Below are 17,825 nucleotides of genomic sequence, written 5' to 3' on the forward strand. Positions count from 1 at the left end.
GATTTGATTCCTGGTCAGGGCACATGCCTGGGTTGTGGGCTCGATCCCAATGTGGGGTGTGCAGGAGGCAGCCGATCAATGATTCTCTATCATCATTTTTTGCTTCTATCTCTCTCTCCCTCTCCCTTCCTCTCTGAAATCAATACAAATATTTTTTTTTTAAAGGAAGAAACTTCTGACACATGTTACTACATGGCTAAACTTTAAAGACACCATGCTAAGTGAAATAAATCTGAAATAGTCAAATTCATAAAGACGGAAAGTAGACTGGTGGTTGCTAGAGGCTGGGGAGGGAGGACAGGAGAAATAGTATGGAATGGGTGCAGAGTTTCAGTTTAAGAAGATGAAAAACTTCTTTATGTGGATGGTGGTGATGATATACAATAAGTGAATGCATGTAATGTTACTGAAATGTACACTAATTTTTTTTTCCAGTTTGAGTTCTTTATTAAAAAGAAAACATGAAAAGTCTTTCCAATCAGGAAGAGTGCATAAGTCTTAATGATCCAGTGCATTGTTAATACTCTGACTTACTACAATGATTCAAAAACTTGGGAAGAGAAAAAGAAAGTTCCTTGTATCATTTCTTAATCTTGTTAGACCCAAAACATAACAAGGTTGCCAAATTATGCAGACAGAGTTCTCATTTTGCCAGTTCCTATTTCCAAATTTGTAATGCTTCCCCTAACAGCTGACTTTTGAGAATATCAAAAAGCAAATACTTTCAAACACTCCTTGTGATGAAGTAGAAAAAGTCTTGGATTAGTAGCCAGTTGAAATGGATTGTTTTGCTTCAGCATTTCCAATAACTTCATGGTCTTCAGCAAATCCTTTAACGTTGGGATCCTATATGTAGCAACATCAGCATCACAGGGGTGCAGTGGTATTAAAATGAGATCACTGAGATGGAAGCACCTTGAAATACTTTTGAAATGCTATATCACACATATAATGCCTAAATTCCAGAGGATAGGATCTGAGAGAGCTAAGCTGACCAGTATTATCAAAGGAAGCAGAAGAGTTTACTGAAAAGTTTGTTATAGAAAAGCCCAGTCCCATTATAGGTTTATTTCTCCATTTCTCTTAGATGCATTTAACAGAACGGATTATATAGAGAAAATGAAGTAGAGACATATGCAGAGGAGACAGAGCCCGAGATAGCTCAAATGCATTACTCATTGCTATTCAAGGAGTAAGTTAAAGGTCATCCACGGGGCCATAACTCCTGCAGGGGAGCATCTATCTGTCAAAGTGCACAGGCACCAGGGGGTTACCCTCACAGGCTAGGACAACACGCCTAGTGCTGGCCTTGGCCTGATAATTGCATTTGGGGGGCAGATTACGTCTCATAATCGCGCAGTCTGTGACTTTCGCTACACTCGCAGGCAGCTCATCTTGCCATTCTTGCGCTGGATATTGGTGGTGCTGCAGATGCTATTAATGGTCCGGACATTTTCATGGATGAAAGTGTTGAATCGTTTGTAACTAAACTGAGTCATCCCCCGGGTTTTCATCATGCTGTTGCAGTACAAGTTGTTGCCCCTGTCACTGTAGGGCCCACATGTTGCCCCCAGGAATCGTTGGTACATGTTCTGGCCATAGGAGGGCTGCACCAGCCTCAGCTCCAGCTGGGTCAGCAGCAAGAGCAGAAGCCATGAAAGGCTCTTCTGGAGAGCCATCAGCACCTAGGAGGTGCCCTCTTCTTCCTCCTTTGTATGAAAATGGGGAGCTGGTAGAAAACGCGAAGATATTCTGACTCCTGCTTTGGATCTGCGTGGGGGCCTGCGTGTATGTGGGTGCGAGCACAAACGGGATTAGGGTGCAATGTGCTAAAAAATTTTTTTCAAATGGTAAATTTTAAATTATGTATATTTTACCACAATTTAAAAAACTGTCTTGAGTATAACCTTCTACAGTTCTTGCTATAGATTACTTCTTTCCCTTTCCAGTTTTCCTGACTTGGAAGTGGAGTCGCTCAAAGCATGCTATAATTTTATGCTTTAAGTGGATTTATAAATTCTTGAAGACTGTTAAGTAAAGGCTGTCTGTGGCATTAGGTGCTTCAGAGAGATGTGGCCCTGAGGGGTGGTCAGAGGCACAGAGACCGGCCCCGGACACCTGAAGTGTCTCTGAGACCCAGCAGCGTAATCATGGGCAAGTCGCTTAGCTGCTTTTTACAATATTTCATTTGTTCCTATGTCTATAACACCTTATTTGTGTCATAAGCTGTCATTTTGAGTGAATGTGTATGAAAATGATTGAATGCAATTCTAAGGCATTCTTATGACAACTAAGTTGTTAACACAGCTCCCTGAAATGCCAAGCGTGTTTCTTAGCACTGGCTGACAGCAGCAGACTTTAGAGTTTGAAAGCGTAAATTCATGCAGAGGCCCAATGTCCGTGGCTTCCCTCCAGCTGGAGAACATGTGGCAGGACATGGTCTGGGAACTCCTGGAGGACACACAACTCATTGGCTGCAGCAGGGAGCAGAAGCTAAATTCTTTGACTTGGGCTCTTAACTCAATGGCAGGAGCTCCCCAAACCCATCCTTTCTTGGTAGAGCTGGAGTCAGCAAACTATAGTTCAGATAGGAAAGAAGACCACGAGCCAGGTTTCCCGGCTGCGAGCTGTTGACAGCAGCGTGCTTCTTTCCTCCTATTTGTAGCCATTTCTCACCACTTGCAGGAGGTGCACACAGGGTCTCTGCCCACCTCCTGGATAGTCAGCCTTCCTGGGGGCTCCCCTTGCCGACTCTCTGTGCAGACTGATTTCCAATGTCCTGAGGTGTTTCCGGCCCGGTATGCGGGGGATGTTTTACCATCTTTCACATGCAGCGAGAGTGCTCTGGTACATACCTTGCAATCAGACTAAGATAACATTGTCCTGCCAGATCTGCCAAGTCACTGCCTCCGACAGATTTCTCATGCCCATGCATCATTTCGTCCCTCTTCCATCTGCTCAAACTTACCCAGTTATGACTTGCTATTTTCTTTGCGTAGTCAATCCAGTCAGTGGCTTGTGATAGTGACTGATTTATTTTCTAGATTTTAAAACATTTTTCCTATTTCTTATAATGTATTGTATTCACTTCCTGCCCTCGGGTAGGATTTCCTTGGGATGGCACTTATTTCTCATGTGTCTTAAAAGACAGCAGAGGCTCCCTGCAAAAGCTCAGTTTCCAAAGGGCCCCATTAATCCTCGCCCCTCATCCAGCACCTTGATCCACTCCTCCCAGAGGCATTTTAAAGGAAGGACACAGTGGCAGCTTAAGCACTGGCTTACAGGGAGCAAAGGTGGAAAGTTGTCTTGCCAACTTCATGGGGAGAGAGAGGAGTCTGAAAATAACTGACTCGAGACACCTGAAGACTCTGTAATAAGTATGTTCCATCATGAGATCCACATGCTATTGGGACTTGCCTCTCGGACTGGCTTCCTTTTGTGTTCTTCCTGCCTCATCCCACCCTCTGTCATACCCCTTTCCTTTATAACTCCCATGAGAGTACAGAAAGACTCCCCTGAAAAGAAAACAATCCTCAAGGGAGATGCAGACGATGTAATTTGACATGGTTGCACCCTCAAAAGGCAAGAATCTGCCTCTATAGGAGCAAAAAGGAAGAGCTTATATGAACACAAGGGCTTTATTTTTCCTTCTGTTGCCTGAGAAAGTTCTGAGCCGTGTGTGCTAACCATATAAAAGGTTTATTTCCTTCTGAGCGGTGCTTTCTTGCCTCCCATCTAATCATTCTTCTCTAGCTTTGGTACAGATGGCTCCTTCTGGCCACCCGGCTGCCCGGGACACCCTTCCCAGGGATGACGGATGACGGCAAGCAGCCTCCCCGGGTCTCCAGGTTTACCCTGGGAACTGTAGGAAGCCTAGATTTGTAACCTGCACCACGACTCTTTAATTTTTTCCCTTTGGTCTTCTAGATTATTATCGATTTTCTTCCCTTACTTACTAGCTTCCTTTCAATTCCTATTTGTCTGAGTTGAGTCAGAGCGCTGCCGTGGCTTCTCCTGTTTCATCCTAAAACGTTGCACCCCAGGCTACCTTCTTGCTGGCCCCTGCACATGCATCCCAGGCTGCCTTGCTTGGGTGATAGCTGTTACCATGAATTCTAAGGAAAATCCTTTCGTATCTATTCTGATAAAGTAGGATGTAATTCTTGTACTAAGTACTGTGGACTACATTTTTTTTTTTTTTTTTTTTTGCCTCCCCTCTCCCAGAACATATGCTGAAGCCTCAGTCCCCAGTGTGCTGGTATTTGGAGGTGGGGCCTTTGGGAGGCTTAGGTTTAGACAAGGTTGTGAGGGTAAAGCCCCCATGATGCAATCAGTGCTCTTAGAAAAAGAAGAGATCAGAGTCCCTCTCTCTCTGTCATGTTAGGGCACAGGCTAAGAAGAGAGCTAACCCCAGAACCCAATCCTGTGGCACCTTGATCTTGGACTTCTAGCCTATGAGAACTAAATTTGTTTCAGCCATCCAGTCTATGGTATTTTTGTTACCGTGGCTTGAGCTGGCTAAGCCACTAATTGAATCAAGTTCTAGCAGGGATTCAAAGTGCCCATTGTGGCCCACAAGGGCATCCCATTAAAGAGAACATCAAGGGTTTCCATGAAGACAAAGAGAAAACAACATGCTGCAATATACCGTCTGAGGAATAAAAAAGGAATTTCTTACATGTTAAAGGAGCTTAAAGGGCAACTGCCAGATAAAATACAGGTCTTCCAGTTAAGTCCGAATTCCAGGTAAACAATGAATCTGTTTTGTAGTATACGTGTGTTCCATTTGGCGCCTGGTGTTGTTATGTGCTAAATCTAGCAAACTTGGCCTCAGAGCCTTGCTACTCAAATTGCAGTCCCGAGGCCACTAACAACCGCACTCTGGAAGCTTGTCGGAAATGCCGAATCTCAGGCCCCACCCAGACTTCTTGAATCAGAATCTTCATTTTTAACAAGATGCCCCAAATTTAGCCTGCATATCAATGTTTGAGAAGCATTGTTTTTAAGCTGACAACCTATTTTTATGGACATTACTGCATTGGTTTTTATATTGTCCCAAGAGGCTGGAAAGGAAAGGGGAAGCAGGGACGGGGTCCTCTTGATGACCTGGTATTGTCAGAATAGAGATTTAAATGTTGACAGGGTCATGGCCACCTGCCAATTTCCTCCCATCAAAGGGCACAGTCTCCTCCTTGTGCTCTACCCCGTTTCCAGACTAGTTTAGCTATTAAAGCAGAGTGAGATCTCCCAGGGATGGGTGAAGGCAGGGGCAGGGTACAAAGGTGGGTCCCCTGGCTCCCCTCACACACCCTTGACCATTATCTCAACACAGCAGGTTTTACCCTGTGGCTGCCATAGCAGCCAAATGTGTGTCTCCTGTTCTCTCTATTTCAAGTCGTTAATTTCAACAGATGCCATTCATTTAATAATAGCTATTTGGAAAAATAAAATAATCGCTGAGGTAAATGGACATATCCACTATAGGAGTAATTTTGATTTCAGAAATGTCAAATGTGAAATAGGTATGTTTCTGAATCAAGGAAGCATGGTAAAGAGCTATGGAGTAGCATTCAGAAAATACTAGTAATCAGGAGAAATATAGGTGATGGAAGACAGGCCTGACCAAATACCTAGATCGATAAAAGGGCTGTAGCAGTGGATGTGACTGAAGAATGTGGCTGAAGGAGTCAATAAAAAATAAAGAGAGGGAATATGCCTGGGTTATCAGTGGTCTCTTCCTATAGGCTCGAGTGTAGCAACTCCAGACTGTGACAATCTCTATTAATGCTAATAAGCATTGCTGTTCTATTTCCATTAACACCTGTCAATGGATTTTTTTAAAAAAAGTTCTGGTTATTTTATTTCAGATGGATAAGAATAACCTTTCTTTCTTCTTCTTTTTTAAACAAGCATTCTTAAATGTCTGTCATCTGAAAATCTATACTTCAAAAGTAGGAAAAAATAGGTCATCATCTGCTTTAAAAATAGATTTTTCAACTTATAAAATTTCAGTTAAATTTCTTTAAATGAAAAAGTCTCAAGATCAATTAATATTTGAATAAGAAAAACCTTCAATTAAATTTAATTCAACAAGTCTTTATTGGTTATCTACTTATTATGCTATTAAGTATAAAGTTATAATATTCCAGTAGAAGAATTTTTCAAAAAGGAACTAAAAGAAACAATGAAATTATAATATTTCAATGGGAATATAACTCGAGTCACAAATATTTGACAGCCTCATCTTTTTAATAATATACTGGGTTACATTCTGGCATATTCTTGCAAATGATTTTATTGCATTAAGTTTGATGAGTTCCCTCACCTGCATAAAGTCCTTCAATGGCTTCCCATGGTCCTCAGGATAAAATTAAAATCTGATCCCTGAGTATTGTTCCAGGTGCTGGTCTAGTACCACCTATGTGGTCCTTTCCTAAACCTACAGTCCCACAGTATGGTACTTGAAGTTCCAAAATCCACTGTGCCTTTTCATATGTTGGCAGACAACATTGCCATGTTATAGCATTTAATCCACAGAGTTGTGCATGATATCTGGACAGAGGGAGTGCTTAAAGATATTGCTGATTGAATGATTAACTTAATGAATCAATGTAGATTCACTAAATCTTTTTTAAAAATGTTTTTATTGATTTGAGAGAGAGAGAGGGGAAATGAGAGGGATAGATAGAAACATCAATGACATTGGCTATCTCTTGCTCATCCTCCGTGGGATTTAGCTCACAACTCAGGCATTTGCCCTGACTGGGAATCAAACTTGCAACCTCCTGGTGCATGGGATGATGCTCAACCAACTGAGCCATGCTGGCCAGGGCAGATCCACTAAATCTTTTTCAGAGCTAAGGATCTGTTTCATTTGTTCTCCTAACCTGGGGAGGGCTGTGTTTTAGAGGCAGGATGTAAAAGTGAAAAGAATACTGGGCTAGGATTTGGGAGATTTCAGCTGTCACCCTTGTTTGTTGGGTAACCTTGGACTAATCATTTACCCTGTCTGTGCTCCTGGTGTACATAATGAGGAACTTGGCTGAACCATCCCAGTCACCTCTAGCTCTAACTTCAATGATCTTTACCTTCCCCATTCATTTTCTTGATGGCGTGTATCCCCTCCCCAGTCCACACCTGCAACCACTTTTTATTTGGTATTTTCAAAGTTGTATATGCACCAAAATCCAGCAATCTGTGTAACCATTCATGGGAATGTGGTTCAAAACACAGCCTTCATTTTAGCCAAGACTGAAAGGTAAACGCAGATGGGAAACAGCAGCTCAGAAAATCAGCCACTTTATCCATTAGGCCAGGGGTCCTCAAACTTTTTAAACAGGGGGCCAGTTCACTGTCCCTCAGACCATTGGAGGGCCGGACTATAGTTTTTTAAAAAAAAACTATGAACGAATTCCTATGCACACTGCACATATCTTATTTTGAAGTAAAAAAACAAAACAGGAACAAATACAATATTTGTATTTGCATGTGGCCCACGGGCCGTAGTTTGAGGACCCCTGCATTAGGCCATCTGGTCATCCTTCACAGTGTCTTTCTGTTCAGTTACCAGGAAAGAACCTTAGAGGCTGGTAGCTCACAGCTGCATCTCCTAGCCAATGGTCTCTGTCCTAAAAGGCCAGACACTGGTAAATTACTAGGCATTTTTGAAGAGCATGTTGTTGATATCGTGAATATCTTCCTGTACCTCATGATCTAAGATTTGCACATTGATATTTTGGAGCTACTTGAAATATAGCTTTTCCCATAGCTGTCTAGTCTTCTCTTTGTGAAGCTTTCCCCAGCAAGCTAATAATATGACTGCCAATAGATGCTAAAAACCACAACTCTACAATGTAAGCAAAACACCTAATGAGCATCTCACTGAATGCCTGCTTACCTTCTGCAGTTTCTCCTGAAGTTAACATCCATGTATCTTCTTGCTGTCTTTTGATCACAGCTGCTTCATATGCCCCAAACTGCCCAATAAGGCTCCAGAACAGACACCCCTCTTAGCTTCTCCACCTGCTGGTCAATCCCCAAAGATTCCTGGAGGCCAATGTACCAGCTGCTCTACCCACCTGCATCCCCATTGGGGAGGGTTCGGGCAGACCCCTCTCTTGGTGTCTTGCCCTGCTTGCCAACTCCCAGCCAGCCAGCCAGTTCCCCCGTCCAACTTCTCCACCCAATGATGACTCGGGCCAAACCCATTCCTGGGCTGATCCAAGAAATTGAGAGATTTCATATCAAGCGGCGATAGCACTGGGTAGCAGAGCAGCAGGGTGACAACAGAGCCATCTCTCATCAGGAGGCTCCAGTGGGACTTTCCTGGCAGGGGACCTATGAGAGTGCCCTCCTGGTTGTCCCTCCATCATTTTGTTTTCCCCCTTCCCCTTTCAATGAGCACTTCAAAACACTTTTTGTCTTGAAGGGTGAAAAAAATTACAGTTGAATTTTCACTTCCTGTTTAACTTGTGATGGAAAAACACAGCAAGCCGTGCAAATGTAACTACGGATAAAAATAGCTCCGCTGTCTTAAAGTCATTAAGTGAACATAAAAGGCTCTTCGTGATCTCAGGATATCCGTAACCTGGCATCTGTCACCATGCCTCCACCTTCATCCAGAGGCAAGGCATTCAGAACAAGGATTCCATGCTTAATGGCACCTTGAGAGTAAGTGCTCCCAGGTGCCCATCAAACCTGTCACTCCGAACAGCTGTCGCTAAGTGACGACTTGTCCCCTCCACCCTCCATTGCTTTCTCCATAAACAGGTCTGCGGAGCTGTGCCAGGAGTACCTTCCGGAGCTGGATGCGCAGAGCCCCGTCTGCAAAAACAGCGAGTCGCCCCTCACCTGGCTTTGCTGTGCCCGTTCCAGCATTCCTCTTCGTTGGATGTGCCCGCTGTCACGCTCTCATCCTTGCAGATGGTGTAGGGCAAAGTGGACCAGACCTTTTTAGAGAGCTTCAGTTTCTCTTTTATGTCTGTGACCTGATCAAGAAAGCAAGGGAAGACAGTGACCATTCTCCCCAGGTGCTGTCCATCTCTACACAAGGACACCATATAGGGGGGTGAGGATGTGTGCTAGAACCAGTACTTGGTTTTAAGAGGGAGACAGGATTGTTGTCCAGGAAAGCCCCCCCCCCCCCCCTCAATCTTCCTCCAGCTTCTGGCAGAGAGCTCTCAAGTAATCCACTTTTTGTTTTCCATCTTTTCTGTCCCCCCTATCCTCTGAGTTAAGAACTATGAAGCATCTCAACTGGCTCTGGGTCCCTGTCCAAATGGGAGAAGTAGGTGTGCCTCGCAAACACCCCAAACACATTATTTAGAATTCATTTGCCTGGATGTCACATAAATGCACCAAGAGATAAAACATCTTTCCCAATGGTCTACTCGTTTCTGCAAGAAATACATATTGTCACTAATTCAGCTGCTGGTAACCTCTGCTCCTGACTAATTGACAGGCCCGTATAGCACACACTTGGCGAGCAGCAACCCAAACCCATTTAAAAATCTCTATTGCCAAAGAGAAAAAAAAGTCGTTCCAAACACAGGCAAGTGTACCATCCACAGCCCCGTGGATGGGTGGCCCGGAGAAGCTTAGTCACACCATCTTTAGTGTTTTCAGGCTCCACACTGACTGTGTTCCTGGGGAAAGGGTAGGAGAGAAATTCAGTCCCATTTCAGTTCCATAATTAACATCCAGAATCATGCAGACACAACCTTGATTTCCTGCTCTACTTACATGAACATTGGGAAAGTGTTTAAACATTTGAAATGCATCTGCTATAGGTTGAATTATGCCCCCCAAGTTTATATGCTAAAGTCCCAACCCCCAGTTCCTCAGAATGTGATCTTCTTTGGAGAGATGGTCTTTATAGAAGCAAAGAAGTTTAAAATGAGGTCATTTGGGTACTCCAATCCAATAGGACTGGTGTTCTTACAAAAAGGGCAAATCTGGACACAGATATGCACAAAGGGAAGACAATGTGAGGGAACATAGGAAGAAGGCCTCCATCTACAAGCCAAGGGAAAAGGCCTGGGAAAGACCCTTTCTTCAGAAGGAACCAATCCCACCGACACCTTGATTTTGAACTTCTAACTTCCAGAACTGTGAGACAAAAACTTTCTGTGGGTTTAAGCCATCCAGTCTGTGGTACTTTGTTATGACATTCCTAGCAAATCTATATATGACCTCAGAAGGGAGAACCACTGGGACTTAATGGTGTTGTTGTACATTTGAGATCAATAGTCTTTGGACACAAAGTATTCTGTGTTTACTGTGGATGGAGTATAGACTTGAGAAAAAAAATTTCCAAAGGTCTTTTGTCAGGTTTAAGAGTGAACACAAAGACATAAAAGACTCTGACAATTGATTTTGGCTCCTGTCATATTTCTTAGTAGTTCTAGAATGAGAGTCCTTGGCCCCTGTCATGTTTTTTAGTAGTTCTAGAATGATAGTCCTTGGCCCCTGCTTAACTGTGGTTCTGATGACAACAGGGGCTTCAGTCCTGGGACACATCTGCTCACCCATGAAGTGCTAAAGATGATGGGAACGCTGAATCAGAGAAATGGTACCTCTGCAGCGCTTCTCAACCTGTGGGTCGCGACCCCTGAAAATACATCCTGCATATCAGATATTTACATAACGATTCATAACAGTAGCAAAATTACAGTTATGAAGTAGCAACAAAAATAATTTTATGGTTGGGGGTTACCACAACATGAGGAACTATATTTAAGGGTCGCAGCATTAGGAAGGTTGAGAACCTCTGGAATAGTGTGATGCTACTTTTGCTTTAGGGTGTGAAGAACAATCCATGAGTAATGATATTCCAAGAAGTAACTTACACATCAGAAGTGTTTAGGAGGTCCTGAAACTTGCACTCTGAGTCTTCCCTCCCCCCTTCTGTTCCTGTGACCTTGGCCCACAGACTATCCCTGGCTTGCCTTCTAGGTGGTCTGACTGGGTAAGAAAGTTTGCAATAAGAGGCTGTCTTTTTCTGCTCACCTCTCTAGGCACAGATGTTTGTGTATGTTGTTACTCATTTTTATTTCTTTTTGTTTTAAAGGTAAGTGTCATTCCCGGATAGATAGCACATAGATGGATGTACATTCTGTTTCTCAATTACAAAAAAATCCAACCCCCCAAATACCAACTGATAAATGTTGAAAGGAAGCTAGTTAGAAAAATCACCATTCCGCACCCACCATAGTAACACCTGATCTCAGCAAATATCATCAATGAATTGTGTCCCCTGCAAAAAGTGCTGGAGTCGGAACCACCAGTACCTGCGACTGTGACCTTATTTTGAAATAGGGTTGTCAGAGATGATGGAGTAAAAGGGGGTCTTGAGGGTGGGCCCTAATCCAATATGAATTTGTCCTTGTAAAAGGGAAAATTTGGATACAAAGACTGAGACACACAAGGAGAAGACCATATAAAGATGAAGGCAGAGCTGGGGCGATGCATGTATGAGTCAAGGAACTCAGAGGATTTCCAGCAAAGCACCAGACGCTGGGGAGAGGCCTGGGGCAGACTCCCCCTCCCAGCCTCAGAGGAAACCAGCCCTGCTGACACTGGGCTCCCAGCCCTCCAGCCCTCAGACTGTGAGAGATTCAATTTCTGTCATCGTAAGCCCCTCAGTTGGTGATACTTTGCTGCAGGAGCCCTAGCAAACTAGAACAAATACGAAAAATGTTGAGTAAAAAGTATGATGGAGAGCAGGATATTTACACAACCCCAAAGTACACCCTCCCCCGATTATGTATTATTACAGAGGGGAAACTGGCCAATTCACAGGGCAAGAAATTGGCAGGTCCCCAAGTGATCAAAGTATCAGGACAAATTGATGTCGTGCACCTCCTGATGCGATGTGACAAGAAGGGCACATCATTTCTGCAGCCAAAATTCATAACCTGAATCCAATTATGAGGACACATGAGACAGACACAAAGCTAGGGACTTTTTGCAAAACAACTGGCCTGTACTCCTCAAATCGTCAGTCATAAAAGACAAAGAAAGGCTGAGAGGTTTTTCCAGATTAAGAAGAATAAGAGATATGGCGCCTAAGTGTAGTACCCGGCTCTGGGTTGGATGCTAAATTAGAAAATAATGTCTGTAAAGGACATTATTGAATAGTTTGCAAAATTTGAATAATAGCTCCATATCAATGGAATATTGTATTAGTGTTAAATTCCCTGAATATGAAATTGTACTATGGTGATATAGAAGAATATTGCCTTCATAGGAGATACATGGTAAAGTATTTAGGATGAAAGAATTATCATTTCCACAACTTACTCTAGAATGCCTTAATAATAATAATAATGATAATAATAATGGTAATGATCATCTAACAATCAATACCTAGATGCATGGAGAAAGAAAGAAAGCAAATGTGGCAAATTTTAAATGAATAGTGAACCTAAAGGGAGCTATATAAATTTTTGAAATGCATTTTTTGGTAAGTTTGCATTTTTTTCCAATTAAGTATGTCAGAAATAACATCTCTCAGAGTTGATCTGTTCAGCTTTGGTGTCTTTTACCTCCAGTCTGGGCTCCCCCTCCAGGCCACTCATTCTCAGTGTCTCAAACACAAACCCCAGAGAAAGAGTCAGGATTTGTCTGTTCATAACTCATTAGGAAACTATCCCCAGCCTCAGGACTGAACTATGTAAGGCTTGTTCTGTTCCATGATAAAGGATAGCAGGAGTTAGGGAGCAACCAAAGGACTGGTATGCATGCATATTAGCATAACCAATGGACACAAACACTGGGGCGGTGGGGGCTTCCCCGGGGTGGGAATGGATGGGGGTGGGGGGTTAATTGGGGGAAAAGGAGACATATGTAAAACTTTAGACAATAATTAAAAAAAAGGATAGCAGGAATAAGCATTCCTTTTCTGATTATTTTATAACGAAGTTACCACCTTTATGCTGTGAGAATCTGAACCAAATATGTATTTTTTGGCACAGAGAAAGAATATAATTGCATTATGTTCCACAGGTATCTCCTCCTTTAATATTTTCAAAATTTAACTGTGTGTGTTACGCTGCTCATTCTTTAACTAAACTTCAGCATTGTTTCTTTCAAGGTGTGCTCTGTCCCCAAGTTAGATTCAGATTCAACAGTGTGTTCCCCAGTGCCCTGTTCATGATTCCAAGTACTGATCACCCCACACTTATAACTGTCTAACTTTTCTTATTTGCTCTTCGATCACATGCTTCTTGATGCAAAGACAAGGTTCTAACTTGTCTCAGTGCTGAGGATGGGTCAGGCGACCAGTCACCTCAGTTTGCCCGTAGGGGATTGTAGAACTCTGAATTTTCAGTGCTAAAATTAGAAAGCCCTGGGCAAACCAGGGCAAGTTGGTCACACAGGTTTCTGCACACAGGAGGTGCTTAATACATGCCAATTGAGAAAATGGATTTAATTGTCTCACTCTATTACCAGGTCCCAGACAATATTGCTTAGACAAAATGGTTGGGGTCACACAATGTGCGCTCTTGTCTCCAAGGCGGTGAGAGTAGCCGTTAAGCTATGCGAGGATGTGGATCCTCTCTGATGAGTCCCCACAGCACAGGTTAGGAGCGGCTGTGTGCACTCAGGCAAGTGAAGGAGATAACAGCAAAGGAGCAGAGAGATGCAAATGTTGTTTCCACATTCTTCACAGAAACATCAGCCAATTCTTTCCCACCGGAATGGTGGTGCAGACACCTGGGAAAAACGGACACTGTTCGCCCCTGGAGAGGAACATGCCTTTGATTCTAAAGAACATCTGAACGACTGCAGTTTCCTTTCCAGTTTCAAGAAAGTTTTTTCAAGTCTCACACTGTTTAGAAATACTTTCTATTGTTTTTATTTCTGAACAATATGTGGGACTACTTTGCTGTAGCTTCAGATCTGAGTTGGTTTTGTTTATTTCCTGGAAACTATGTGCACACAATAGTGAGCTAAGCTTTATGTTAACAAGCACCCTTAGCACAAATGTCTTATTGACAATAACGGCAAGTCCCAATTCATTAATAATGCAAACCTGATGGGAACAAAGGCTTGAATATGAGATTTAAAATCAAATATGAGATTTACAACATCTTTTTTTCTTGTTTCTACCAAATAAGCCATTCAAGGACAAATTAACTTTCTCCAATACTTGCAAATTATATTTACCGTTTTCCAGTATTTTATACTCTATTACTAAACACTGTAATATTAGTGACACCCAAGTCTTAAATATTTTTCATTTATGCTATTGCAAGATCCTGAAAGTTAAACGACTTGTTATGCCTTCAGACTCTGATCCCCCAAAATACTGTTGGGGTCCACAGGGAAAACATGAGCCTACTTTTAGAATTTATCTGGAGTTGATTCTAATTGACAGTTTCAGTAAAGACATATATTTTTAGTTTAAGGTCTGTTAGAGGGACCTGAGTACTTGACTCTCCAGGGGTGGGCAAACTTTTTGACTCGAGGGCCACAATGGGTTCTTAAACTAGACCGGAGGGCCGGAACAAAAGCATGGATGGAGTGTTTGTGTGAACTAATATAAATTCAAAGTAAACATCATTACATAAAAGGGTACGGTCTTTTTGGTTTTTAGTTTTATTCATTTCAAACGGGCCGGATTCGGCCCGCGGGCCGTAGTTTGCCCACGGCTGCTCTAGGCAGACAGTGGTACCACCTTTATCCCTACTCTTATAGAACTGTAAAATTAGACAAAAGAGGCAGGATACTGACAGGGGAGAGTCATTGCTAAGAACAAAGGGATTAGCAAGAACAAAAAGCAGAAAGAACTGTCCAAATACTGTTGTCTGACAACTTCATTTAAAAAGTAATCTTGTCTTAAATATTTAACCTGAATCTTATCAAGCTACTGACTTAACTTCCAGTTTATAGGAAATACTGGGGAAAGAGGCACAAACGAACACCATAAGTAAGTGATGAAACATACCTACTGTGTGAGATACGTGTATTATGTAAGACGACTGGCCTCCACTCTTAAAAAAAAAAAGGAAAAAAGGAACAAAGACTGTTGTAAATGAAAAGAGACTCTAAAAGCTTAGCAAACAAATGCTAATTAACTGAATCTGGGATTTGGAGATGGGTATCCAGCTGTAAGACAGAGTTTTGAGGTAACTGGGAAATTTTGAATATAAATAGACAGTAGGTGATATTACTGAATTACTGTTAATATTCTTATGTGTAATCCTGGTGTTGTGGTTGCATAAGAGACAGACTGCCCTTGCTTTTAGGAAATTCATGCTGAGATATTTAGGGGTAAAGTGCTTTGTTTTTTACTTACTTGAAAATAGCAGAAAAGGCAACCATTACTGAGTCTCCACCGTAGGTATATGAATGTTCATTTTAATATTTTTTCAACTATTTTAGTATTTTTTGAAAAAGTTAAAAATAATGAACACGTGAGGGGAAAGGAGCCTGTTGTCAGGGCACATAGTGTCTTAAGCGCTTTGCTGTGTTCAGCCCAGGTCAGTAATTGACTCAAAGTCGTTGGGGTTAACTGTGGGCTTTCATTGAGCTATGGCACTCACATTCATTTCTTAAAATTTAATTTATCAATTACAGTTGACATAGTATAAAAACTAAAGTATTACATTAGTTTCAGGTGTACAACAGTGATTAGACATTTACATACCTTATGAGGGAATTACCCTGATAAGTCTAGTACCTCTCTGACACCATCCGTGGTTATTGCAATATTATTGACTCTATTCCCTATGCTGTGCTTTACATCCCTGCGACTATTATAACTGGCCATTTGTACTTCTTCATCCCTTTCACCATCCTCCTAAGCCCCCTGCCATCTGGCGACCATCAGTTCTCTGTATCTATAAGTTTATTTCTGTTTTGTTTATTTTATTTTTTAGATCCCACATATAAGTGAAATCATAGGATATTTATCTTTCTCTGTCTGACCTACGTCACTTAGCATAATACCCACTAAGTTCATCCATGCCATTGCGATGGTAAGATTTCATTCTTTTTTATGGTTGAGTAATATTCCTTTTTATAAATGTACCACATCTTTATCCCTTTGTCTTTTGATGGACACTTGGGCTGCTTCCATATCTTGGCTATTGTAAATACTGCTGCAATGAACATAGGGGTGCATATATCTTTCCGAATTAGTGTTTTGGATTTCTTTGAATAAATACTCAGAAGTGGAATTGATGAGTCATAAGGTAGTTCCAGTCTGCATTTCCACCAACAGTGCAGGGTGGTGCCCCTTTTTTTCCACATCCTTGCCAACACTTGGTATGTATTTATTTGTTTGTTTGTTTATTTTAAAATATATTTTTATTATTTTAGAGAAAGGGAGGGAGAGGGATAGATAGGAACATCGATGGAAGAGAAATATCAATCAGTTGCCTCCTGCACACCCCCTACTGGGGATCGAGCCCACAACCAGGGCATGTGCCCTGACCATGAATAAAACTGTGACCTCCTGGTTCATGGGCAATGTTCAATATCTGAGCACACTGGCCAAGTTTGATTTATTGATGATACCCATTCTGACAGGTGTGAGGTGATATCTCATTGTGGTTTTAATTTGTATTTCTCTGATGATTAGTGATATTCAGCATCTTTTCATATGCCTATTGTAAAGCACTCATATTCAATCTTCAAAACTTTCTGTACTGATGTAGTACATTATACTGTCTTTGCAACTGGGAAATTAGGAGCTTAGAGAAGTGAAAAAACTTGCCATGCATCTAGTAAATGATGTAGATGAGATTCAAATTCAAACATAGATTTCAGAACTGTTACTCTTAACCACTAGGCTTAATAGGGACATTGCCTATAGCATGGTCTCCAAAGCATGTGTGTTGGGTTGGTGTTGGAGGTGTGTGTATATTCCTGGGGGTATGCAAGATGATTCAATGTGATTCAGTATGAAAACATCAAAACTTCTATTTTTATTTACGATTTTTTGGCTAAATTATAAAATTTATTTATATTTCGCCATTGGAAAGCCAGAACATAACTAATTTCACTTTCTGGAAAGTCATCTTATTGGAATACAAGGAAATCATTTTCCTGCTACCACCAGTGAGATGGACACACTCCCTTCAGTTCCCTCAAATGAAGGTTTTGTTCCATTTCCCCTTAAACTTAGACCGAGAGGGTCTCATTCGAGGGAGGTCTGAGTGAACTCTTGCCAAAAGCTACAGTGAAGAAGCTAATCTTAACACCTGGGCCTCCCAAGCAATAGCACATTAGAAAAAATTACTTTGCCCCCAAAGGGCCCTGTGTTTGCTGGTTTCTGGGCATCTGCAGTTCTTACTGGTAGGCAGGGAGAGGCCCACAGCAGCAGGGCACAGACCCCAAGCCCTGTCACTTGCAACCTCAGCCACTGACTAGAAGAAATTTTCTCATCAGACTAGAGAGTTCTGATATGAAGAAAGTGAACCTAAATCCAGATGCCCTTTGTTCGTCCATGGTTCTGCTCCCAAGGATTTGACTGCCAGCTCTTAGCCTTGCATTTATTAATATCGTGAAACAAGTTGAACTTCAAGCTTCTTGAGCTGCTACCAAAGCAAGTTGCCAGGAGACAGTTTCCATTAACAACATCTCACAGGAGATGTTGGGCCTTTTGAACAATGTCTTGTCGAGAAGAGTGGGTGGGTGGGCTGTGGGACCAGATTTCCTACAATCTCTCTCAGATAGAAAAGCACAGCTCAGTTTAATCTAAGTTAACAAATAAAAGGTAAAAGAACTGCTACCCACCCAGGCCCCCCAAGCTTTTCCCTCTTATTCATTTGAGGGCTCCTTTTCCTCCTCAGGGACAAAAGTGTAAGCAGGCTCCC

General features: G+C 42.0%; 1 protein-coding gene and 1 pseudogene across 1 annotated transcript in view; both read right to left on the minus strand.

Moving 5' to 3' along the window:
- GPC6 (glypican 6) overlaps positions 1–17,825 on the minus strand; it is a 1,123,860-nt gene that overhangs the window by 14,927 nt on the left and 1,091,108 nt on the right. The window contains exon 7 of the mRNA XM_036297016.1: positions 8,851–8,987. Coding sequence (XP_036152909.1) covers positions 8,851–8,987 — 137 coding nt within the window. The remainder of the gene's footprint in view (positions 1–8,850; positions 8,988–17,825) is intronic.
- LOC118649719 lies at positions 247–2,557 on the minus strand (annotated as a pseudogene).

This window comes from Myotis myotis, unplaced genomic scaffold (assembly GCF_014108235.1).
Source record: "Myotis myotis isolate mMyoMyo1 unplaced genomic scaffold, mMyoMyo1.p scaffold_m19_p_3, whole genome shotgun sequence".
Classification (NCBI taxonomy): domain Eukaryota; kingdom Metazoa; phylum Chordata; class Mammalia; order Chiroptera; family Vespertilionidae; genus Myotis; species Myotis myotis.